The 21451-nt window shown below is 44.0% G+C and overlaps 1 protein-coding gene across 4 annotated transcripts in view; it reads right to left on the minus strand.

Moving 5' to 3' along the window:
- Positions 1-21221, minus strand: part of ZCCHC2 (zinc finger CCHC-type containing 2) — a 44270-nt gene extending 23049 nt beyond the window's left edge. For 2 of the 4 annotated variants that reach the window (XM_052780719.1, XM_052780709.1), the window contains exons 1-4: positions 19990-21221; positions 6309-6420; positions 2880-2956; positions 295-366 (exon numbers count right to left, since the gene is read on the minus strand). In XM_052780719.1, coding sequence (XP_052636679.1) covers positions 295-366; positions 2880-2956; positions 6309-6420; positions 19990-20937 — 1209 coding nt within the window. In that variant the 5' untranslated portion in view covers positions 20938-21221. The remainder of the gene's footprint in view (positions 1-294; positions 367-2879; positions 2957-6308; positions 6421-19989) is intronic. The other 2 variants (XM_052780699.1, XM_052780690.1) reach the window with 1 other exon arrangement.
- Positions 21222-21451: the final 230 nt, after the last annotated feature.

Consider the following 21451-nt stretch of genomic DNA (forward strand, 5'->3'; position numbering starts at 1 on the left):
GAGTATTAAAAACTCATCTGGTACCTTTATGGTAGCTCAATTAAAACTGTAAGATCAATTTCAGATGAGACAAATTATTTCCTCCTGGGAAACTCCCTAAATATTGTGTTGACCTTCTTCATTTGTCAAGCTGCTCCACCACCATATATGTGATTAAAATGGTTAATACAATTGTGAAGTACAAAAATCTGGTAGCATGCTTTTGTTTCTGTAATTACATCCCAGAAATCACAGCTCTCCTAGACTACTTCTGAAGTTATAAACCTGATTTTTTTTTTATATTTCAATACATACTTTTAGCAGGAATTCCTGAAGCTCCTGGTGTGTTTTTGTTACACATGTTACCGAAAGATCAGACCAGGTTACCTAGTAAGGAAGGAAAAAAAAAAATGAGGAAAGTTTCTTTTTCCAAATATCATACCAGCTATCTGATCTTAACATTTCCATAAATCTGACAATCTCGGTTTAAGAGTTAACACTTGCAGATAAGTAAATACCAGGCAGAACAGGGATAACTGTGTACTTTTTCAAAGACATGTACTAATTTTGAGTGTACATTTTAAGATTCACCTTCATGTTATTTGTGGCTAAAGGGAGTATGAACAAATTCAGGTGAATGCAATTAAGTCCCTCAAGATTACTGACTTACTGACTCAGAAAGAAGCCAGGCAGAAGGCTCTGTAATTACAGGACTTTGGTATCAAACAGACATCATTAACTGCAAAAACCAGGTACCAGATAAAAGGACTGTAGGTCAGACATACTGGACTGAGCTCTTGTTGCCATTATCGTGAGTCAAAAAAAAAAAAATTTCTCTTTTTGTTCATATTGCCTATAAAATAAGTTTATCTGCCTCACGCTTGAATCTTACATGGTCATATAGAAGTTGTCGTAGGGTACAATTCATAAAAAAGTTCTACTGCAAGTTACTAAAGAAGTTACTCTAGAATCAGACAGCATTTTGGTATATGCTTGCAAAAATTTCAGTAGTTTATTATTCTGACACAACATGCAAGTAGTAAAACAGCACCTTCACATGCGTATTTTGAGGAAGTAAAAAGAAGTAAGCTTGGTTAGATGAGTGCTGCCTGGCTTTAAGCCCACTTCTGAGCTTAAGATTCCCATTACATGCATGGGAAGATTCTGTGTAATGGGAGAGGACATGGCAATTATAAATATTCATTTACTCCCAAGAGTTGATATAATAATGTCAACCACCAACTGCCTTCAATGTAGTCTCCAGAAATGCCAGCTACTCTTGGTGCCCTCAGTTGGGAAGCCATGACTGTAATTGCTGTTATAACCTTAAAAAAGCAGTGTCTGGGCAAGCATAAAATGATCTGCAGTGAGGAGCACAGTATATACTTGTGCAGATGAGAAGAGGAAACTCTATCCTAAAAGAACTGAGGTGGAGGAGTTTCAAGCTTACTCAAATACTTCCCAGAAAATCTCCACATTCCCCCTTTAACAGAGAAATTCAAAACCACTGTCAAATCCATCTACGTGCTGAATTTTCAAAATAGTTTTGTGACTTTAAATGTTAATAAGCCATATGGGCATTCTGTACAAACCTCTCCTATCTACTATTGTATTTTACCTAGTACTCAGTTCACAGACTATTCGGACAAAAGATCTACGACAAGGTTGAAATACTTGGGCAAGTTAACCTTTAAGACTTTGAAGGCTACATTCCACATTACTGTCCTCAGCAAAAGAAGAGTGCAGAATTTTTTGCAAATTTCACCTTCAGACATGATCAACAACAAGGTATCTGTTGCCACTACTTTACTTCAAAAACAGAGATAGTATGCATGTCAACTTAACTCAAATTTTAAGCTTCTAGTAATACCAGGAAAGACTAAACTCTGTAATTCACATCCATTTAGAGAATACAATATCAAACTTTGGGATCAACACATCAGTTTTCATCTCAAAATGGCATTTTTTAAAGTTTGTCTCTTCAAAGAGCTCCCACGACCCATGTCTTATGGCCAGTTATAACGTTTGATCTAAACCATTCTTTTGTTTGGGGGGAAAAAAGGTAAAATTTAACTCTGTGTGCAAAACTGGCATACTACCAGACTTAATATCTATTGGCCAAATGACTCATGATGTTAGTCAGTCCTTGCTAAGAAAATTAGTACTTTGATTCAAATAGAACATCACCACCAACAGCCTTAGCAGCTATTATTGAACACCTACAGACTTTAATACCAGACCTCAAGACCAAAAGCTTCTCTTCCAAAGTAGTAAGCAGCAGTGTTTCGGTTTTGTTTAAAATTCACTCACATAATTGTTTTATGCGTTGCCTCTGGCTATTATAATACATGAAGACTATACCAGGTAGGCCTTCAAGTTTGTTGACATTTTTTAGCTCGTTTGGTTTTACCTTAACAAGCAAACAGACCCCAAAACAAACCAACCAACCAACCCTCAGTTTTGCCAAAAACCACAGGAGCCGTTCTCTTATGGTAAACATTCATGAAAGAGACCTAAGATGACCATATGACTCCAAGCAATATATAGCTGCAGACATAAGAACTGCACTCCTATGCCACTTGAGCAAACGATCAACTAGTTTTAGAATTCTTTGTAACGCTTACCCCAAATTAGGAAATGCCAAGTTTCCTGAAGTCATGTCACACACCCAGCTATGGCTGGTGTTTTACACATTCCCACCTTATGCCCACAATTACATAAAACACCTGATCTGCACACAGAATCTAAGAGAATTATAGGATAATTCCAAGAATCTCTGAAGACCCTAATGTAATTCAAAATTGCCTTCTGAGCAGGTATTTGAAGCAAGCTATATATATCTACAATACATAGATATCCTGAAGACAATTACTTTAATATTCTGGAGGTCATTTGCTTACTTTGAATGTGTACTCCAAATGTTTGTCAGCCCTTTTTCTTGGTACTCCTTTCAGGGTTATCTTCTCAATGTGTACAGCTGAAAGAAAAACACCTTATTGTACATGTCAAAATTACAGTCTGAAAATGCATCTACTTACCTAGCCACTGAGAATCACTGTATGCTATTTATTGACTCGCACAACCCCACTCTTTCTCAGATGCTATTTTACTATAACAAACTGCAGGGGGCAGGTGGAGCCTTGTTCTCTACAAAGTATTTCTCTGGCCTAACCACAACCCCTTCATTGCAGATCATGGGAATCTGTGCATTACCCAAAGAGCTTATTTAGACCGAAAGTCACATAAATACAACAATATAACCACTCTAAGTGAAAAGTCAATAAAAGGAAGTCAAATTGCATCTTTACTCCAAGAAATAACAAGTGCTGATAAAAGCCAGTGACAATGCCTTCTACATCCACGTTTCTGAAACATCAAGTAGTAATAAGAACAAACTAAGGCAGAACCACCGCATTTCTGAAAGGCACTTAGGTGGAAGGAAACACTTGGGGAAGGCCTGAAGGAGAGAGAGATGAGTGTTAGCAAACAGGAAATGAAGAGGAGAAGCAGAAGGCTACTACAATCGTACTGTAAAGAGTATCATTAAATTTAACTGAAAAGGAAGAAAGGTACTTTAAAGTACTTGCTACTTTAACATTCCTTCCCCATAGTCTACTGTATTCAGGAATAGGCAAGTTATGGCTGTGACTTGGTAAGCAGCAGGACCATATGGCTTTCACAGCCTGGAGATTTTGAGGGCACATGACATTGTTCAGCTAATACTCTATATAAAAATCCTTATGTAGCCGAGATGGGCTTTTCACTTTTCCTGCTATGCTGGCCTAAGAACTCAACAGAATTTTATTCCTTTACAAGCATGAACACATCTTTACATGTAAAAAGTTTTATTTAAAAAACAGTTTGAGGAGCCCTACACCATCAATGCTTCCTTTCAATGCTTTTGAAACTTTTTTCTTTTTGGGGGGGAAGTGGGAGGACAGTGGTGTTACCAGGTAATGTTTTCCTTTCAATTTTTAACTGCGTGGGATATATTGGGAGATACTCATAATAATAATAATTAAAAAAAAAATTAAAAATCAACCTCCTACAAGTGTATGTTACAAAGCTTATTCTTGGAGATTAGCTAATTACCATTTCATCTAACTTGAACATCTTTAATGAATTTTGTTAAATTTACAATTAAAGTATCATCCCCATCAAACATGCCATTTCTAAGAGAACTAAGTATTGGCAACTTCCTTAAAGGAATAACAAGCCAGCATATAAGCCTAGTGATAGTATTACAGCTTCCAATCCTTGCATCAGAAAGACTGACAAATACTGAGTCTGCTGGTGTACACTGACGGTAACCCTCTACCTGTGAGTTAGAGAGCTAGACAATAAGTTCATTTTTATCTGTTAATGAAGATTAATTATTACAAAGCAATCTGAGATGAGCTAAGGATGCCAGACAGTAACATACATCAAGATACCATGAAAAGCCAAATGTTTAGTGACTTTAATCTTTACCTGTCTGGTACAGATAAAAGCACTGTTAGAAAAAGGACTATGGTATAACATGAGTTTTGGTGCAGTAAAGTTTCTTAATGGCCAGTGTTAAAATTGATACCATCAGCTGAGTTGATATTCATAAGCTAATTAAAAAGTTGATTCCCGTGACTGGAACTGAGAATAGTGGTTTAAATTGCATTTCACTACATGCATATATTTAGCATACATAATTATGGAAACTAACACCATTAACATTCACAGACAGGCTTCTTTTCTAATGAGACTGTGTTTATTTTAAACTATTGAATGCTCTCAATGTTAAATACATTTGTCCTCAAGTATAACAAAATTTTATTACACAATGTAATACCTTCAGCTTCCGTAACTTCTTTTTGTTGCTGTTGCATGCTTCACCATAGTAAGTGATACAACAGGTAATTACAGTGTTGTTGCTGCACAGCTTTAGTTCCACAGTTTCAACAGACTGCTTTAAAATTCTCTTTCCACAATTACACTTTAAATATTCTAAATGGCTAGACCGAGAAGAAATGTTTGAATATACAAGCCAATGAGGCGTGTTACATCTCTACATCTATTTTGGACACAACAGGTGTTCAGGAGGATTAAGTCAAGCATGTATACATTAAACTGCTTTCATTTTAGAGCATAAGTAAAGATTTCTAAAATTCATATTCATCACAGCTGAGAATAAAAACTATGTTTTATTATCAGTGCTATTTCTAACCCAGTAAGGAGATTTCTGTAGTGGGGACTTTTTCTATCACATACCTATATAGCAAATATCACAAAATTATTCTGATCCGTCACTGTAGTTTCTAACTATGATAATACAAATGCTGAGAAATATTTAAGCTCTTTGCTAGATTCAATTATTCAACTTTTTTGTGCTTCTGTTACTTAATTCAAGAGCGTTGCTAAAGAGAGTCTCCCTTTTGTGTTTCTAATTTGTGAATATGAACACTTTGAACTCTGTAAAAGGATTTGAAACAGGTTTGTTGTCTGTAATCTGCCATAATCTTTCTCTGTGGTTTTTTTCAAGGAATTTAAACTCTCAATTTGCCTGCCTTCAAAGCGTAATTAAATCTCCACAGTAGGGACAAAAGGACATTTATGAGGACAAAAGCAATAGCAATAGTTTTCCCAGATTGCCAGCTCTTCACTACCTGCAGGATAGTGTAGGCTAATTTTGAGTAGACAAGTGATTTGCTAATCTTGTTGGAGAATAAAAGGTAAGAATAAATCTGTTTTCGGTAATGCTCATTTCTTCAAAGAGAAGAAACTGTGCTGACAATTGCACAGAAGAGTTCCGTTTACACTCTGAAACCTTGTTCTTATTCTCCCCAACAGAGCGAAGACCACTGACTTCTATGGAAAGCCTCTCACTTCTCCAAACTACCACTTCTATAAAACCTCCTAATTATGTGTTTTTTCTTTTTTTGTTTTTTTTTTTTTTTTAAGACTAATCGCATACAACTGAATCAAGCAGCAAAAGCTATCCACTGTTTCACAGTATCTTCATGTTAAGTTTTACTTTAAAAATCTGAACACCGTTAATACAATTGCATTAAATTTTCATGTTTTCTCCCAAATCCCACCTCTTTTTTTCAGGAGGAAGCCCATTTGCAAACAATTTTCATGCATGCAGTCCCTGAAGTTAGCAGCTAACAAGAATGACATCTTGTTATAATAAAGAAAAGACCAAGCAGGCAGCAGAGAAGTTATTATACTTACCAATCATTGCAGTTTCTCATTCAGATAAACAGCAAGACAGATGCAAGATTTGTACAACTCCAGGCAGAGTTTAGCGTTCAAAGAAACCTTAAAGTATTCCTCAAAAGAAACCTCAGACAACATACCTTCTCGCTGAGGTCTATGGGAAGCTATCGGTAGTCCATCATGAGGTGCTGTGGTTCGTTCTAGCAAACTGGTCTCATTACTTGACATGCAGTCACTATGGGAAAAGTCATTCTAAATTGAGAAGGAAAAAAAAGGAAGTGTCTTAACAGAATGTATATTATCAAAGCTTGCTCTAAACAGCAGAAATTAAAAAAAAAAAGTTCCTTATTTGGTATTCTGTGGGAGAAAAACATGAAGTTCTTGACAGTGGCAAAAATGTGGTCATTAGGCATTAAAATTCTTACTTTATTTTTGTATTTATTAAATGTCAGCTATAACCGCCAATGTTTCACTGACCTTATTTTAAAAACAGAACAGGGTGGGGGGCAGGTCATGTGCCTTTAGGGTATCTCAAGCTAGCCAATTCAGGATCATTAGCTCAGAGCTTCAGTGCTAATTTACTGTTAGTATGAACTCTTTCAGTTACTAACCTGTGAAGTCATCTACTCGCTACACTCTAAACAGATTCTCCTCAATTATATTCATGCCCTGTATCTTCAGCCTGCCTCCTCTTCAATATAGGAAATCATGAATAACTGTTTGGACAGCCTATGAGGACGTACAGTCCTAACAGCTAAATCCATGCACCTCTTACTAACTAAACATTCAGCACACAACCAGTTGCCACCAACACCCTCTCTTCCATAGAGAAAAGGACAGACTGAAAGCCCATCTCCCCCCACATTTGCATGCAGACTTCAAAATTATATGCCAAGAAATACTACTGTTTTAATACAGTGCATAAGGAGGGACAGAACAGGAAATCATACAAGACAGGTAACATGGACAGACAAGTAAGAGAAGAAAGAACAAACTAGGCTAATGACAAATTAGAGAAAAGTATTAAATGAGCATGGACTTCTCTAGTGGCTTCTCTAGGGTAACAAGAGCCTATGTAATTTTCCCCAAATTAAGATAAAACATTAAAGTATCAATTTACATGTTCTTCAATGACCAGGTCTTGTTAAAAACCAAACTGACCAACCAAGCTAAAATTCAGGCATGTTGTAAAATGTCCAATGATTTCAGATGCAACTGCTTTTGCCAGCTGACCAGTGTAATTCCATGTTTTAAGGAAATGACACATTGCCTTAAGTGAGGCACCTCTATCTGTAACAAGTAGTATAACATATGAGCTTAGCAAGTACTTAAATGCCATCAATATGCAAATACCATATTGATGATAGCAGCAGTGGCAGCAGCACAGAGGGGTAGAGAAGGTGGTTTTCTGTTTAGCACTACAAATCAACCAAACACTGTTTTTTACTAAGCACTGGAAGCTAAAACAGAGGGTAGGTTTCTTGGGAAAGCTTTTAAAAGCAGCAAGTTAAATAGAGAACATTCAATGCACCACAAATATTTTGCAACTGGTCTTCATGAAAACTAGAAGGTAAATAAATAGCTGTCTTACTAGTAGCTCTATAAAATAAATAAAATTCCTGGGAGAAATGGCTACTTTTTGGAGATATATATTGAAAGTTTGAAGTCTGTTCTCTCATTCAGGATGAAGAACATTGCTCCACTGAAAGACCTTCATAAAAGATGGGTAGAGGAAAAATATAAATCTTCAGACAGTACTCTTATTTTTAAATACAGGAAGCGTAAGATTCTGGAAATAAGTGCCAGAGTATATGTGATATTTTTTTCCCTGAAGGACTTGTGCAACATGATAGGACAAACCAGCAACTAAGACTAGTTACCTTGTTTGGTACAGAGGGCTCCAAAACTGTCACAACAGGCAGACTAGAATGAGGAAGCACAGAGGTGTCAAAAGACATCGGAATCCCCTTGCAGTTTGTGAATTCTTCAATGAACTTTTTCAGATTTGACAGATGTACCAACTAAAGCTGGCTTCATCTTACTAAACCAGCTTTACATCATCTACAGCGTGGGCACAAACTGCGGCAACTCCTAACAATATATTCAACTCATTTAGGACCCAGTAAGACATCAAGCCTGCCCTGGGCATAGTGTTAATCTAACTTCCATCAGTCACATCAACACAGCAGTACACAATTAGCAAGTGAATATCTATGTGCCTTTAGACTGCACTACAGATGGTCTGAGGAACTGAACCAACATTTTAGCTGTTTCATCTAAATCAGCGTACGGTTTGTGTTCTACACTGACTGTCAGTAATTTCAGGTTTCAAAGCAATCAGATTTAAAATACAGAGCATGCTTTGTTTCCTCAAGATGAAACTCACACTGGTCCCTAGTCACTCAGTAAACAATCTCAGCAAACTTAACTGTCCTGGTTTCAGCTGGGATAGAGTTAATTTTCTTTCTAGTAGCTGGTATAGTGTTAAGTTTTGGATTCAGTATGAGAAGAATGTTGATAACACACTGATGTTTTCAGTTGTTGCTAAGTAGCGTTTAGACTAAGTCAAGGATTTTTCAGCTTCTCATGCCCAGCCAGCAAGAAGGCTGGAGGGGCACAAGAAGCTGGGAGGGGACACAGCCAGGACAGCTGACCCAAACTGGCCAAAGGGGTATTCCAGATGATGTGACGTCATGTCCAGTATATAAACTGGGGGGGTTGGCCAGGAGGGGTGGATTGCTGCTTGAGAACTAACTGGGCATTGGTTGGAGAGTGGTGAGCAACTGCATTGTCCATCACTTGTCTTTCCTGGGTTGTATTTTCACTCTCTTTTTGTTATCTTCCTTTTCATCACCATTACATTATTATTACATTTTACTTTTTCTTTCAAATATTAAAGTGTTCTTATCTCAACCCACGAGTTTTACTTGGTTTCAATTCTCCTTCCCATCCCACCAGGGGCCAGGCAGGAAGAGTGAGTGAGTGGCTGTGTGGTGCTTAGCTGCTGGCTGGGCTTAAACCACGACATTAACTATCAAAAGAGTATTTCATGCTTCAAACATCTAATAAATTATGAGTGCTATGTCAGACATGCAAAAAGAAAGGAAAATAGCTGTATACTGATGAGATTGCATTTTAACAGCTTTAGCAAATTTCCAAGTTTAGTTTAAGAAAAAAAAAAAACAACCCACAAGCATGCTCTGGAGGGAGCCACTTTCAGATCTCTTCAGAACTCCCATTGATACTGTTTCATCAGACATTTCATAACAACTGTGGACATAACCAAACCCAAGTACTTCACTTTTTAAGTGTTAACTCCTGGTCATGTATTATTCACAAAACTGTTGGCATTTGAGCATTAAAGTTACCCTGTTAAAACTGTAATTTGTTTAAGACTGTCCCTAAAAAGTACTACTACTATGATTAACTGGCTGTGTCCAAACCACATAAGCTAACAAGTTTAGCACATACTTCGGTACGAGATTGAATGTCTTCCTGACGTGAAATCCAACAACTGAACCAAGATTTCTAGTGAAGATCAATGTCAATTCCCTGGCAGAAGTGAGGTCTTCCTTAAACTACAGCCACACGCTTTGCCAAAGCAGCTTTGATATCTTTCTTCCACACTGCATACAGAACATGACAGACATTTGGATTAACTCTTGAGAGAGGCTCTCAAACTATTCACTTTGTTTTACCTTTCTAAGATGTCTTCTTCCACCTCTGAAATCATCAGCATAAGAGCTGAAAGCAGTGCTTCATTCATTTTAAGGAACAAGGTGAGACTTCCACCTAATCAATTACTTTTTTTAAAAATTCACAAATGGATCTAAAAACAATCAAATTTAAAGTCAGACCTTCTTTTGCATTCAAAGTCAGGCTATTTGTTTTGATTAATGGAAAAATAAATTACAGTCTATTCTAATAAATAATTGCTAGTTAAGAAGTCAAAGAAATTGTGAGCAGTTTCTAGAAGAGAGGTGTGGAAATAAGATTTACTTCAAAGATGTATTCTGCTCAGCTTATGTCAAAGAAGCATTAACTATTGCTGCTACACTTCCTAATACTAGAAACCTGCTTCTCACCTAGCCCATACATCATCTTTGTAACAGTGTTCAAATATTTTTGCAGAGAATTACTCTAGAATGGTTACTTTTCTATCCATGGCAGCTGTACCAGGTGAACTACATCCACATTTGAAGGCTCCCTCTAAACTGCAAAATATTACGTGGTTCAAACCTGTACTTAAACAAGTCCTGATACCAATGATTTTGGAAATCATCATTAACTGTAAAACAGTTCATAATTTATTCACTTGAAAAATTCTTCAGCTAGAAAGTTAAACCAGTAATATGTACTGCGTGTATTCTGCGAATGACAGCTTTCACAACACCTAGTGGAACACAGGAGGTAGATAGTAGGGTAATCCAGGGCAGTCATAGCTTTACCTTACTGCTTACAGCCTGGAAGGGTTGTTCCTCTGCCAGCTCCAGACCCTATCTTAAGCTGCATTACAACTCTTCACATTTGGTGTTAGCTACTCTGACAGTCCTATATCAAACACTCACAAGTAACTAAAATACAAGTGGCATTGTCAGAGCGGACAACTCTAGCATGCAAGTGACTGGAAAGTCAAGGCAGCCTGGAGGGCCTCTTAGTATTAAGAGTGACATCATGGGTCGCTACCTGGTGCCAGTCACACCACAAACACAAGTCCTTTAAAACTGGGTACTGCTGCCGAGGAGTTCCTGTCGATGGTCATGCTGTATAGTGCTAATTGTGCTAGTCATTTCCTGTCAATGAATAAAATGTATGCACACAACACGTGCAAGTGTAAGGTTAATTCTTGCATAAGCCTTTGTCACTGCAAGGCTTTCACATGCAAGGATTCACTGCAGCTGGTAGTGCTGCTGCTGCTAATGATAAAATACAGTGAAGCAAGAAACGTGGGTGGCCCCAAACCAGTTGCCAGATAATTAATTTAATAATCACACAGATCTTTGTGACAGGCTAGAGGATTAACTACATTTCTCCTTGAAAGTGAAACGAGCTAAGAGAGCACTCTAAAAATTCTCTCCTCTCACAATATAGACCAGAGTCTTGTGTCCAAGACGTCTTTCCCCATATGGTTGAAAGCAAGTACCATATTAAAAAAAAAATACCTATCACTTGAGATGTTTCCCAGGACTGTAAAGACAAGCACCAAATGTCTGAAATGGAGAGCCATCCTGCTCAGAAGGATGTTGCTCTGTATAACTAACGTATGGGAGCTGAGCAAATCTCAACTACTCTACCCATGACAGATGTCCAAACTCTGCCTTCTATTAACGTAGATGCCTGATCAAAAAATGTCATACTGGTATTGGTTTGGCAATAAGTAATGAAATCTGTTATTGGATAGCCTACTAATCATCATGAGCAAGTGACTGATGCACATAAGTCTTCTGATGTTTGCATTGCACTTTCATAAAAGAACTGTTCATGCATCAGCTCTGATGAGCACTAACAAGGGAAACCTGCTTACAGCAGCTGGACAGCTTGATTAGTTCTTCATGCCCAAATATGAAAGCTTATTTTTCTGCAAGACTTCAGTAAATGTGCTGTTAGGGACAGCACTACTTAGCCTTGCAGGCTATGCAGATATAAACCAGCACAGCTCATTCCTTCATGTACAAATGGGAACTGGCAAACAAAACCAGATGAAAGAAGGCATCTTGGAAGAATCAAGGTCTAACTCATGATCATGAGTTATCAGCTACAGCACCTGTACCTTAGAGAAATTTGAGTGATGTCAGAATAATCGTTATAGATGCAGTGCCAGTTACAAGACCAAAGCCGTGATTTGCTTAAAACAACCCTTACAGGCAAGCTACCACCCTTATTGCCTCACAACTGTGATACACAGATGTTAGCACGAAGGCTAAACATCACCTCTTAAGAAGCAACAATCAGCTGAAACTGCACGTGTACTTGTGCGCTGCTGAACCCTCTCTCGATGACAACAGCAGCAAAGAGGAAGCTTTACTCAAGACTCTGTGCAACTACATCTGCACCCTATCAGCTAATTCTCGTTGTTGCTTGGATATAGGGATAGAACATTCGTGCCATCTTATACTTAAATGGAAATCCAGCACATGCATTTAATACTCACAAATGCAAACATATAGGGCAGCAATGCTTCAAAATCTGTTTAATGTTGACAACCGTTGATGCAAGAGATTGCCTCCCATGTAAAAAATCCACTACTGTGTCTTGGACAAGCTGCTAGCCAAATGCAAGATCAAGACTGAAGACAATTGCTCAACTGACATTGCTGCTAATTTACGCTTTGGTTTGCAAGCTTTGAACTACGCAATGGCACTGTCCGATCGATTTGAGATGCAGAGAGCTGTCCTACAAGACTAAGAACAGAATCAGCCTCAAGATCTAAGACCACAATGATCTACCAAACGATCTCTCTTTCAGCTACAGCCAACAAACAACTTAAGTGCTTCCCTGTTAACTCCTTTCACATGCATAATCAACCTCCAGAACAATGCTGCTTATTCCACATAGAATCACAGGCTGGAGAAATGGGCTGACAGGAACCTCATGGAGTTCAACAAGGGGAAGCACAAAGTCCTGCTGCACCTGAGGAGGAACAACTACAGGCATCACACGAGCTGGGGCCTAACCAGCTAGAAAGCAGTTTTGCTGAAAAGGACCCATACATATAAAAATGTATACATGTACACATCTGAAGGGAGGGTGCAAAGAGGACAGAGACAAGCTTTTCTCAGTGGTGCCCAGGGACTGGCCCAGAGGCAATGGGCACAAACTGAAACGCAGGAGGTTCCCTCTGAACATCAGGAAACACTTTTTTTTACTGTGAGGGTGACCGAGCACTGGCACAGGTTGCACAGAGGGGTTGTGGAGTCTCCATGCTTTGAGATACTCAAAAGCCATCTGGACATGGTCCTGGGCAACCAGCTGTAGGTGGCCCTGCTTCAGCAGGGGGAGGTGGCAGACAAGATGACCTCCAGAGGTCCCAGCCAACCTCAGTCATTTTGTGGTTGGTTCTGTGACCAGACATAAAACCCCACAATATGCAAAATAAAAGCCTGACTGGCTGAACGTATGGTTCACGTGGATAATGTGCAACTGCCCTCTTAACTTGTATCTAGTAAGCTGGACTGCATAGAGAGAACACACAGTTGCCCAAGAGTGCTTTAAGGCATTATGTGTTTAGCAAAACTATTTTAAGAGCTCACTTGTGAGAGGCAGCAACAAAACACTACAAGGGAGACAGAAACCTTTTGAAAAAACATCAGCTGATTCAGGGAGGAAAAGCACACCATATGACAGCTTCAGCAATCACATACTGACTAACTTGCAGCACCCTGAAATCATGAGAATTTTGAGACAAAGGGCATACCAACCTCTTACGCAGCATAACAACTTCAGCTACCAAGTCCTGTGGCAACTACACTTGAAGTATCAGACATGGCAGCGACAGCAATGATTTACAGTGCTGGGGGAATACCGCACCTTGTGTCTGCTAGAAACGCAGCACGTTCTTTCTCTAAGCCTCATTTGCATCTGAGCTTTTAACTGGACTTAAACCACAGTTTCAGTCTAACCTAGCTAGCCCATGACAAAGTGGAGAACTTGAAGGTAAAGCCAGCAATGCAACAGTTCAGATGTTACTGCATCACCAGTTGGTTGCTCATCCAACAACTCTGTTAACTTCAGTGACGTTACAGTTGTCTGTTGAGTGAATAAGAAGAAAATTACTTGAATGTATTAGTTCAGACTGATACCAAAAAATATTCTCACAATGGCCTAGAGTGGCAGAAAGATTTAAAAAAACATTTGCCCCCTAAGAGTGGTTCACAGAAGTACAATTAGTACTGAGAAGAGACAATGCCTTCATTACTACTTTTAACTACTGGCAGAGGGTAATAGGTCATTTTGTCTAATTCTTGAACTCAAGAGGTCTAAGCAGCATAGTTTAAAAGTATTCTTTCATGTATGGCAGTTCCGAATAACAGCAAATCTCTGTCATGTTCGTATCTCACTCTTAAGACACTTCCCAAGGCATTAAATCTCCTTTCACTATTAAAAGTATTTTTACTTTTTTCTCCCCAGAAGAACAAGATTAAGAGATTGAGGAAAGGCAAGAAGCTCACAAAGGAATGCAGTCTCCAGCCAGATCTCTGAGCTTGCCCTCTGCAAGCTTCGGTCTCTGAGACTATAAACCCTTGGACTGGGAAGATACTACAGAAATTCACCAAGTCTTGGAGGAAAAGTAGACATTTAGTATTAATTATAGTTAATGGAGAATCAACTGTAGTTTTTTCTAGGGCAGCTATGGCTAGACGCTGATATTAGCAAGTAAATGAGGTGACAGAGATTTAAGTAGACAGAATCGTATAGACTTCAGTGGTTTCACAGATACAGCCGTCTTACTGCTGCTGTCTGCATCCTTTTCTGCAGCTCTTCAGAAAGAGCTGAGAGTCCCCACTACTCCAAGCCCAGTGAGATCCTGCTATCTACAAATAAGTCAAGACTGGGCAACACTGAAAACCGGACCACAGCTTAACAACAGTAATCTCAGTGCAAGCATTAGGAAGTCGTGTATATTTTCAATGCCCTCAATGCTCTTTTCTTATGTTGGATAAGAAACTGGCATGGAAAATGAGAGGCTGATTAACCGCGGTATAAAGGGACTGGGCAAGGCTACAAACTTGTCTTGTCCTAACAGCTCATATTTAGAGCTAAACGACTGAAACAACTGAAAGCAGTGAAAGTTTTTACTCCGCAATTTCCTGGAGCATTAGCACGCACATTTAGACAGAAGCCTTTCATTTTACGCATTGTCTTTTACCTAGTTATGACTTCCTTTCCAGAAGACTTCCCGTAATGTTTCTGGAAACCCTTAACTCCTGTTTGGAGCCAGAGAAATTCCTGTTCAGAGACAAGGGTGTTAGGTTCACTAAGGGAGCTGGAATACCTTTTATCTCAGTACGCAAAACTTGTAAAACATTTCTATTTTCCTGGAGCACACCACCATTTAAAAGATCTTTGCCAAGAGTAAAATGACATTTTTCAATCTTTCTGTCTCTTATTTAAACCAGAGTCTGAAGACACACTTTTCCTTATAATCAACTCTATGACACTAAAAAGAGTACACTGCAGCTTCAAAATGGGATTGCCTGTATTTTTGTTTCCACAGACAGAGCTCTTAGATTCTAAAATTAAGTTCTACTACCTTGTTCTGCTGCAAGTCACTGAAGATCAATCATAAAAGCACTCTTCTAATTTGCAGACAAAATATCCTATAAATAGAAGCCTGCTAAGAAAAATACTCTGTAAATAGAAACCTTCCCTTTGTTTGTAAGTAGAGACTTTTTCCGTAAAGAATCCTCCAGCCAGCTAATTATAATACTATTCAGCAAACCATTATCTCCAAGAGATTGCTTATTTCAACAGAACCTTAGTTCTATTACTGTCAAGTATGCCTGATTAAATGTTCCAGTGCCTAACACAAGCCGCATTTATTATGTTAGCACATATTCAGACCTCCTTCAGTATTTCAGCATTCTGATCTCAGATCTTGCATGGGATGGAGCAAGATAAGCAGTAAAGTCAAACAGCTTTGATACTGATGCACTTATTAAACAAATACAACCAAGACAAGAATTAAGCTACGTCTTCTGTTACTTAGACCAATATATATAGTGGTATCAGCAGACTCTTTCCACATTAATGCTTGTTTTACAACTACAGATGTGAATGCTGCTGATTTATTCTTATACTTCACCTTTAGATTCGAAGTTTATATTCTGCACAGCTTAACGTACCGATGACTTTTTTCCAAAAGGCGTTATTACAAACTACACCTTCATTTAAAAACCTGCAAATAGTACCAAACGTTTCTACCTTAAGTAAAAAAAACCAAAAAAGTATTTCAGAACATCTTCTCAAAGAAACAAAGTTTATGCAATTATAAAGCAATCCTACCTCTGCCCATCCCACCCCAACAGTCCTATCTCCTACAACTTTTGAATTTATCAGCCACTTCCGGCTAAATTTGTTAAAATGTATTGCTAAGAAATGTTAAGTTCTTAAAGGATCGTTAAAACGGGAGACCAAAAAGAGCAGCAATCCTATTAATCCTTTGACAAGAAGCAACTTTAACGTGAGCTCAATCTTAACAGGCAGCACAGATCCTATCCAGAAAACGTAATCCCAATCATGGGAAAAAGCAAACTGCTTTACGTTCTAGTAAATCACCCACAAATTCTTTGTAGGTGAACCCCTCGAGTTCTGCCGCTCGTTATAGCTAAACGTTACAGCTCCCTGAAAGCTCAAACCGAGCCATTTTGTTAGATACGCCACATGCAATAGCAGAGTCCTCGCCCTAAGGAATTCAGAATGTGAACTTGACAAGTAAACTACCTGGTGCGATTCCAGGTCTGAACTCCATCGCCTCTGCAGGCTGAGTTCACATCACCGTTGCTTGCCACCGGGACATACGATTTCAGGGGACATGTGAACAACGGCTCTCCTGCCGTCTCCAGACCGGCGAGAAGACAGGAGCTGAGAAAGCCCGGGGCTGTTACGGAAGGCAAGACCAGCGCTGAGGCAGCAGCCCCTCAGCACAAGACTCCTCCCGCCGTTTACCCGCCCGGTAAGCCGCGCACACCGCAGCCCCTCTCGGGACAGCTCGCGCCTGCGGCAGGGCCGTCCCGCGGCCCGGGCCCCCCCCCGCTCCCCCCGGCAGGAGGGCCGCGGGACCCCCCCCGCGCTCCGGGCAGGGGGCGGCGGTGGCGGGGCCGGAGGGGACCGAGCGGCCGAGACCCTGCCCGTTATGCAACAGAGGGCACCGCGCGCCTCCCCTCCCCCGGCGGGACGGAGAGAAAACCGCCCTGCGGCCACGTGACCAGGCGCGCAGGCTCCGCCGCCGCCGCCGCCATCTTGCATGGGGGCGGGAAGCCGCGGTGACCATTAGCCGCCGCATCCCTGCGCGGGGAGGGGTCTGGCGGCGCGGCTGGCCGGGGACCGGCCCTTTCGCCCCCACCGGCACGGCGGGGAACAGGGGCTGCGCCCTCACGGGGCGGGGAGGCGCCATGATCCATCCGTCCTCCCCGCAAACAAAGCGAGAGGTCACCCCCTCCCGCCGGCCGTTCTCAGGCCGGCAAAGGGGCGAGACCTGCGGGCCGTTACGGCGCTCCCCCACCCCGCCCCCCAACCGGTGCTTCTGCCCTCGCAGAACCCCGCTCTCCCTCTTTTAACGGGGCAGGAGAAAGTTCAAGTCCTTCTTCCAGGTGCGGCCATTGCAAAACGTGACAGGAACCGCCTGCTGCGGGCGCTTCCCGGGCGGCCGTGAGGCGCGGCAGCAAAGGCGGCCCGCCGGCTGGCCCCGGGGGGCACGGCCCGGGCCGGGGGAGGCCGGAAGGGCGCAGGGCACCGCGGACATCCCACGGGCGGGAGGCAAAGCTGCTCGTGGTGCCGCACGGCTGCTGCCTCCGTGGCCCCAGAGCGGGTTATAAGCAAAGAGGGAGCCCAGCCCTTCTGACCCGAGGCCAGCCCAAGAAAAATGCAAAGAGGTCTTTATGAACCGTTCTAGTTCACGAACGCAGAGCCCCGAAGGCACTTAAATTTCAGAGATTAAAGGAGGATACAAAAGCCTGTGGACACCTGACAGGATTTTAAATCAAGCCCAATTTAACGGTACAGCTGCACTTTGCCAGGGAAGTCTTCGACCGTGCTACTAACTCCACTTCCCCCAGCGTCTTAGCTGCAAGGGCCCCACCGTCCCTGTGAACGTGAACTGAAAATACTCAGCAGAAAACCACCGATCCCCTCCGTTCCCTGTCAGCCATTATTTCCCAGAAGAGGCTCTGCTGTACTTACAATTTAACCATTAAAAAAGGAAAAAAAGCCTACAGAAGGGATGCCGTTTCAGTCCTTCGTGGACTAGGGAATATGTGATGTGCATGTTCAGCCAAGCTGACTTGGGTCTCTCAGTGTTCCCTGAGTAAACAAAACCTCCACAACTTGGAAGGCTGCTTTTATGCCGAAGCCAGAATGCTGCACAAAACAGACTTCAATTCCGGTAGTTCATGAGAGCCTGATCTCCTAATGCATTTGGTGGGACACACTGAGCAGCTACAACTGATGTGCCAGTTTTAGGCAGGAAGTATGTTTCCAGTTTTTCGCACTTTAAACCCAGCAAGAACAGTGTCCGGTCTTACCAATTCCTGCAACTCGAACTTCTCCCCCTAAAGATGGACTTCCAGAATTCATTTTGGGATAGAGCTAGACTTGATGCAGGTCAATGAGCCAAAATAAACACTTTTTGGACTTATGCTATGAATTCATTATGACTTCAGTACCGTAACATCTACCCACTAGTTTATGACCTGCCAAATGTTCTTTGGCCTTAAAACGATACAAGCATTTACTTCATGTGTTTGAAGGCTTAGAAATTCATCTGTCTCCTCCAACTACTCCTCAAGAGCATATCCCGTCTTTACCAAACAGAAAACGGAGCCATTCCTTTCGTATGGCAGGCAGTGTGAAACAGTTTTCTAGGAGTGGCTGAATTGGATAGCACTGCAAGCCAACTTAGAAGCAAAATCCAAAAACCCCAACCCTTACTGTTTTGTACCTTCTTCTGTTACATACCCGATGAAAACCCGATGTGTTCGGTTGAACAGCACTATAAACAGCTATCTTCCAGCCCTTTCTTCCCCTTTGCATGAGAGGCCATCTATAGACCAAAAACTGCAGAGCTCCACAACGACGGCTTGGTTGCATAAATACGGGGCAGATTTTAAAGCCAACGCTCGCCAAGAGGGCAGCACTGAATGGCACTGGGGGAAAACCTCGGTTTAAACATAGCTGCTGCACAGGAGAACGTTTCAGTGCCACTCACTGAATGTCTTCATTCTCGGTGACAGCCACCTTCTAGCAACAAGTGGCACATCTGCTTTCAAGATGTGCTTTGCTGTTTCCCGACAGCCACCAGAAAATCAGCTTTTCTCTGAACAGAAGCTCCAGTTGTGACATTTGAATTTGCTGCCTTAGTAGAGCGATTACCGCCCCTTCCCAAACCTCTTCAGCCACCTTACCGAACCTGGCTTTTCAGAGAACCAGCCTGAGAGCCGCTGACCCCTGACTGCTGCCCTGATCCTTGCCAAGTCCAAGCCTATGTCTCATTTTGGAGGGGGGGCGGGAAGCAGGTTCCACATGAAAATTATTTCAACACGTTCTATTTTTTCAAGCCCCTAGAGAACGCTCTCTTAGGCCGTACGGTTTCTATCTAGCATTATTACTGTTATTTTTTCAAGTTTAGTCAAGCTGTCGCTTGTACTTCTGCATTGTACAACTTCTCCAGTGGCCTACAGCGTACGAGGCAGCCAGTCAAGCCGGAGCAGTACTCTGCACCCCGTGCTCCCGCAAGGCAGGATTCAAAAAGCGGTGCTCCAGAAAGCCCGGCAGGCTAGAAGTCCTCCCTCCCTCCCCAGTTCTACTACGTCATGGTCAGGCACTGTTACATCACAACAATAAAAAGAAATTATTAAAATACTAGAGACTCTACAGCAGCTCGTGGGGGTGGTCAGGTCCTACACTGCCGGGGGGGGCGCGTGTGTGTGTGGGGGGGATCGGACGAGAGACGAGGCGAGACGGGAGGGGCCACATCCCCATGGGGGGCTTCGGGGAAAGAGGCAAGCGGCCGCCCCCAGCTCCTAGAAAATCGGGAGGGGGTGAAGGAAGGAGGAGGAAACCGCCTGATGAGATGGCGCAGCGGGAAGAGACCAGGCGCGGCGTTACCTGGGCTTGGTGGCGGCCGAAGCCCTCCTCCTCCTGGTCCCCGCACAAGGCCCTCCGCAGCCGCTCCAGGTGCTCCCGCAGCGTGACCCGCTGGTGGAAGGAAAAGGCCGGGTGCAGCGAGGCCATGGTGAAGAGCAGGAGCAGCTCCTCCTGCGCGCCGAAGCCCAGGCCCTGGGCGGCGGGGAGGCCGGCCTGCCCGTTTTCTCCCGCTCCGTCCATCACCACCACCACGTCCTCCTCCTCCGCTCCCTCCTCCTCGGCAGCGCCCGCCTGGGGCCGCCGCGCCGGGCAGCTCTGCAGGATGGAGTCCACCTGGGGCAGGAGGCGGTGGAGGCGGCCGGCGGCCTCGCGGTTCTCGGAGCCCAGCAGGGCCAGGTAGACGATGAGCTTGGAGCGCACGGCCGGGTCGCGGAAGTCGCCGAGCTGCCCGGGGTCGCTGAGCCCGTTGGCCTTCGCCTCCGAGTCGCGGAGGCAGTGGTAGTCCTTGCGGGCCAGGTCTTCCAGGCAGGAGCCCAGGAACCGCAGCTCCAGCGGGTTGCACAGGTCCAGCAGCCCCACCATGAACTCCAGCCGCTGCGCCGAGCCCAGCACCAGCCCAAACCACTCGTAGACCGTCTCCTTGTCGGTGCGAGCCGCCGCCGAGCCGGGCCCGCCACCGCCGCCCGGAGCGGTGAGCGCGGCGGGGGGGGGCGGCGGCGGCGGGCCGGGCCCAGGCCCCGGCCCCGGCCCCAAGCCGTGCAGCTGGCTCGGCCTCTCCAGCCCGCACCCCCTCCCCGCGGCGGCGCCCCCGCGGGCCGGCGCCCGGGGCACCTGCTGCAGCTGGAGGTGACAGTCCAGGGCACCGCCGGGCTCCTTCAGCCCCAGCCCCGCGGCGGCTGCCGCCGCCTCTTCCGCCGCCGCCGCCGCCTTGTGGCTCGTCTGCTTCAGGGGCAGCTTCATCTTCAGCATCCTCGGCGCGGGGGGGACGCCAACATCCGACGGGGCCCGGCCCGGCGGCGGGGGAAGCCACGGGACGCGACGGGACGGGACGCGACGGGACGCGGCGCGGCCGGCGGTCAGGAGGAGCCGCTCATGCTGCCGCGGCCCTGCCGGCGCGGGAGAGGCGCGCGCAGGGGCAACGGTCCCGGCGTGTGCGCGCGTGGGGAGTGGGCGGGCGGGTGGGGGATGGGCGGGCCTCGCTCGCGGCGGCGTCTGCGGCTCCCGCAGCCGTTCCCCCTCCCCCCGCCCCGTGCCGTTCCCCAGCGCCCGTGCGCGCGCCCGTGCGGCCCTCGCGCGCGCCTGCGCGCCTGCGCGCGCGCTCAGAGCCGGAGGGCGGCCGTTGGCGCTCGCGGCCCCGGCCGGCGCGGACTGAGCCCCAGCTGCCGGCGGAGGGTGGGGGGGGGGAGCGGGGCGGGGCAGGGGGACGCGGCCGAGAGGGGGCGGGCGGAGCGCGCCTCTCCGCCTATCGGCGCCGGCGACGTCA

This window comes from Harpia harpyja, chromosome 1, assembly GCF_026419915.1.
Source record: "Harpia harpyja isolate bHarHar1 chromosome 1, bHarHar1 primary haplotype, whole genome shotgun sequence".
Taxonomy (NCBI): Eukaryota; Metazoa; Chordata; class Aves; order Accipitriformes; family Accipitridae; genus Harpia; species Harpia harpyja.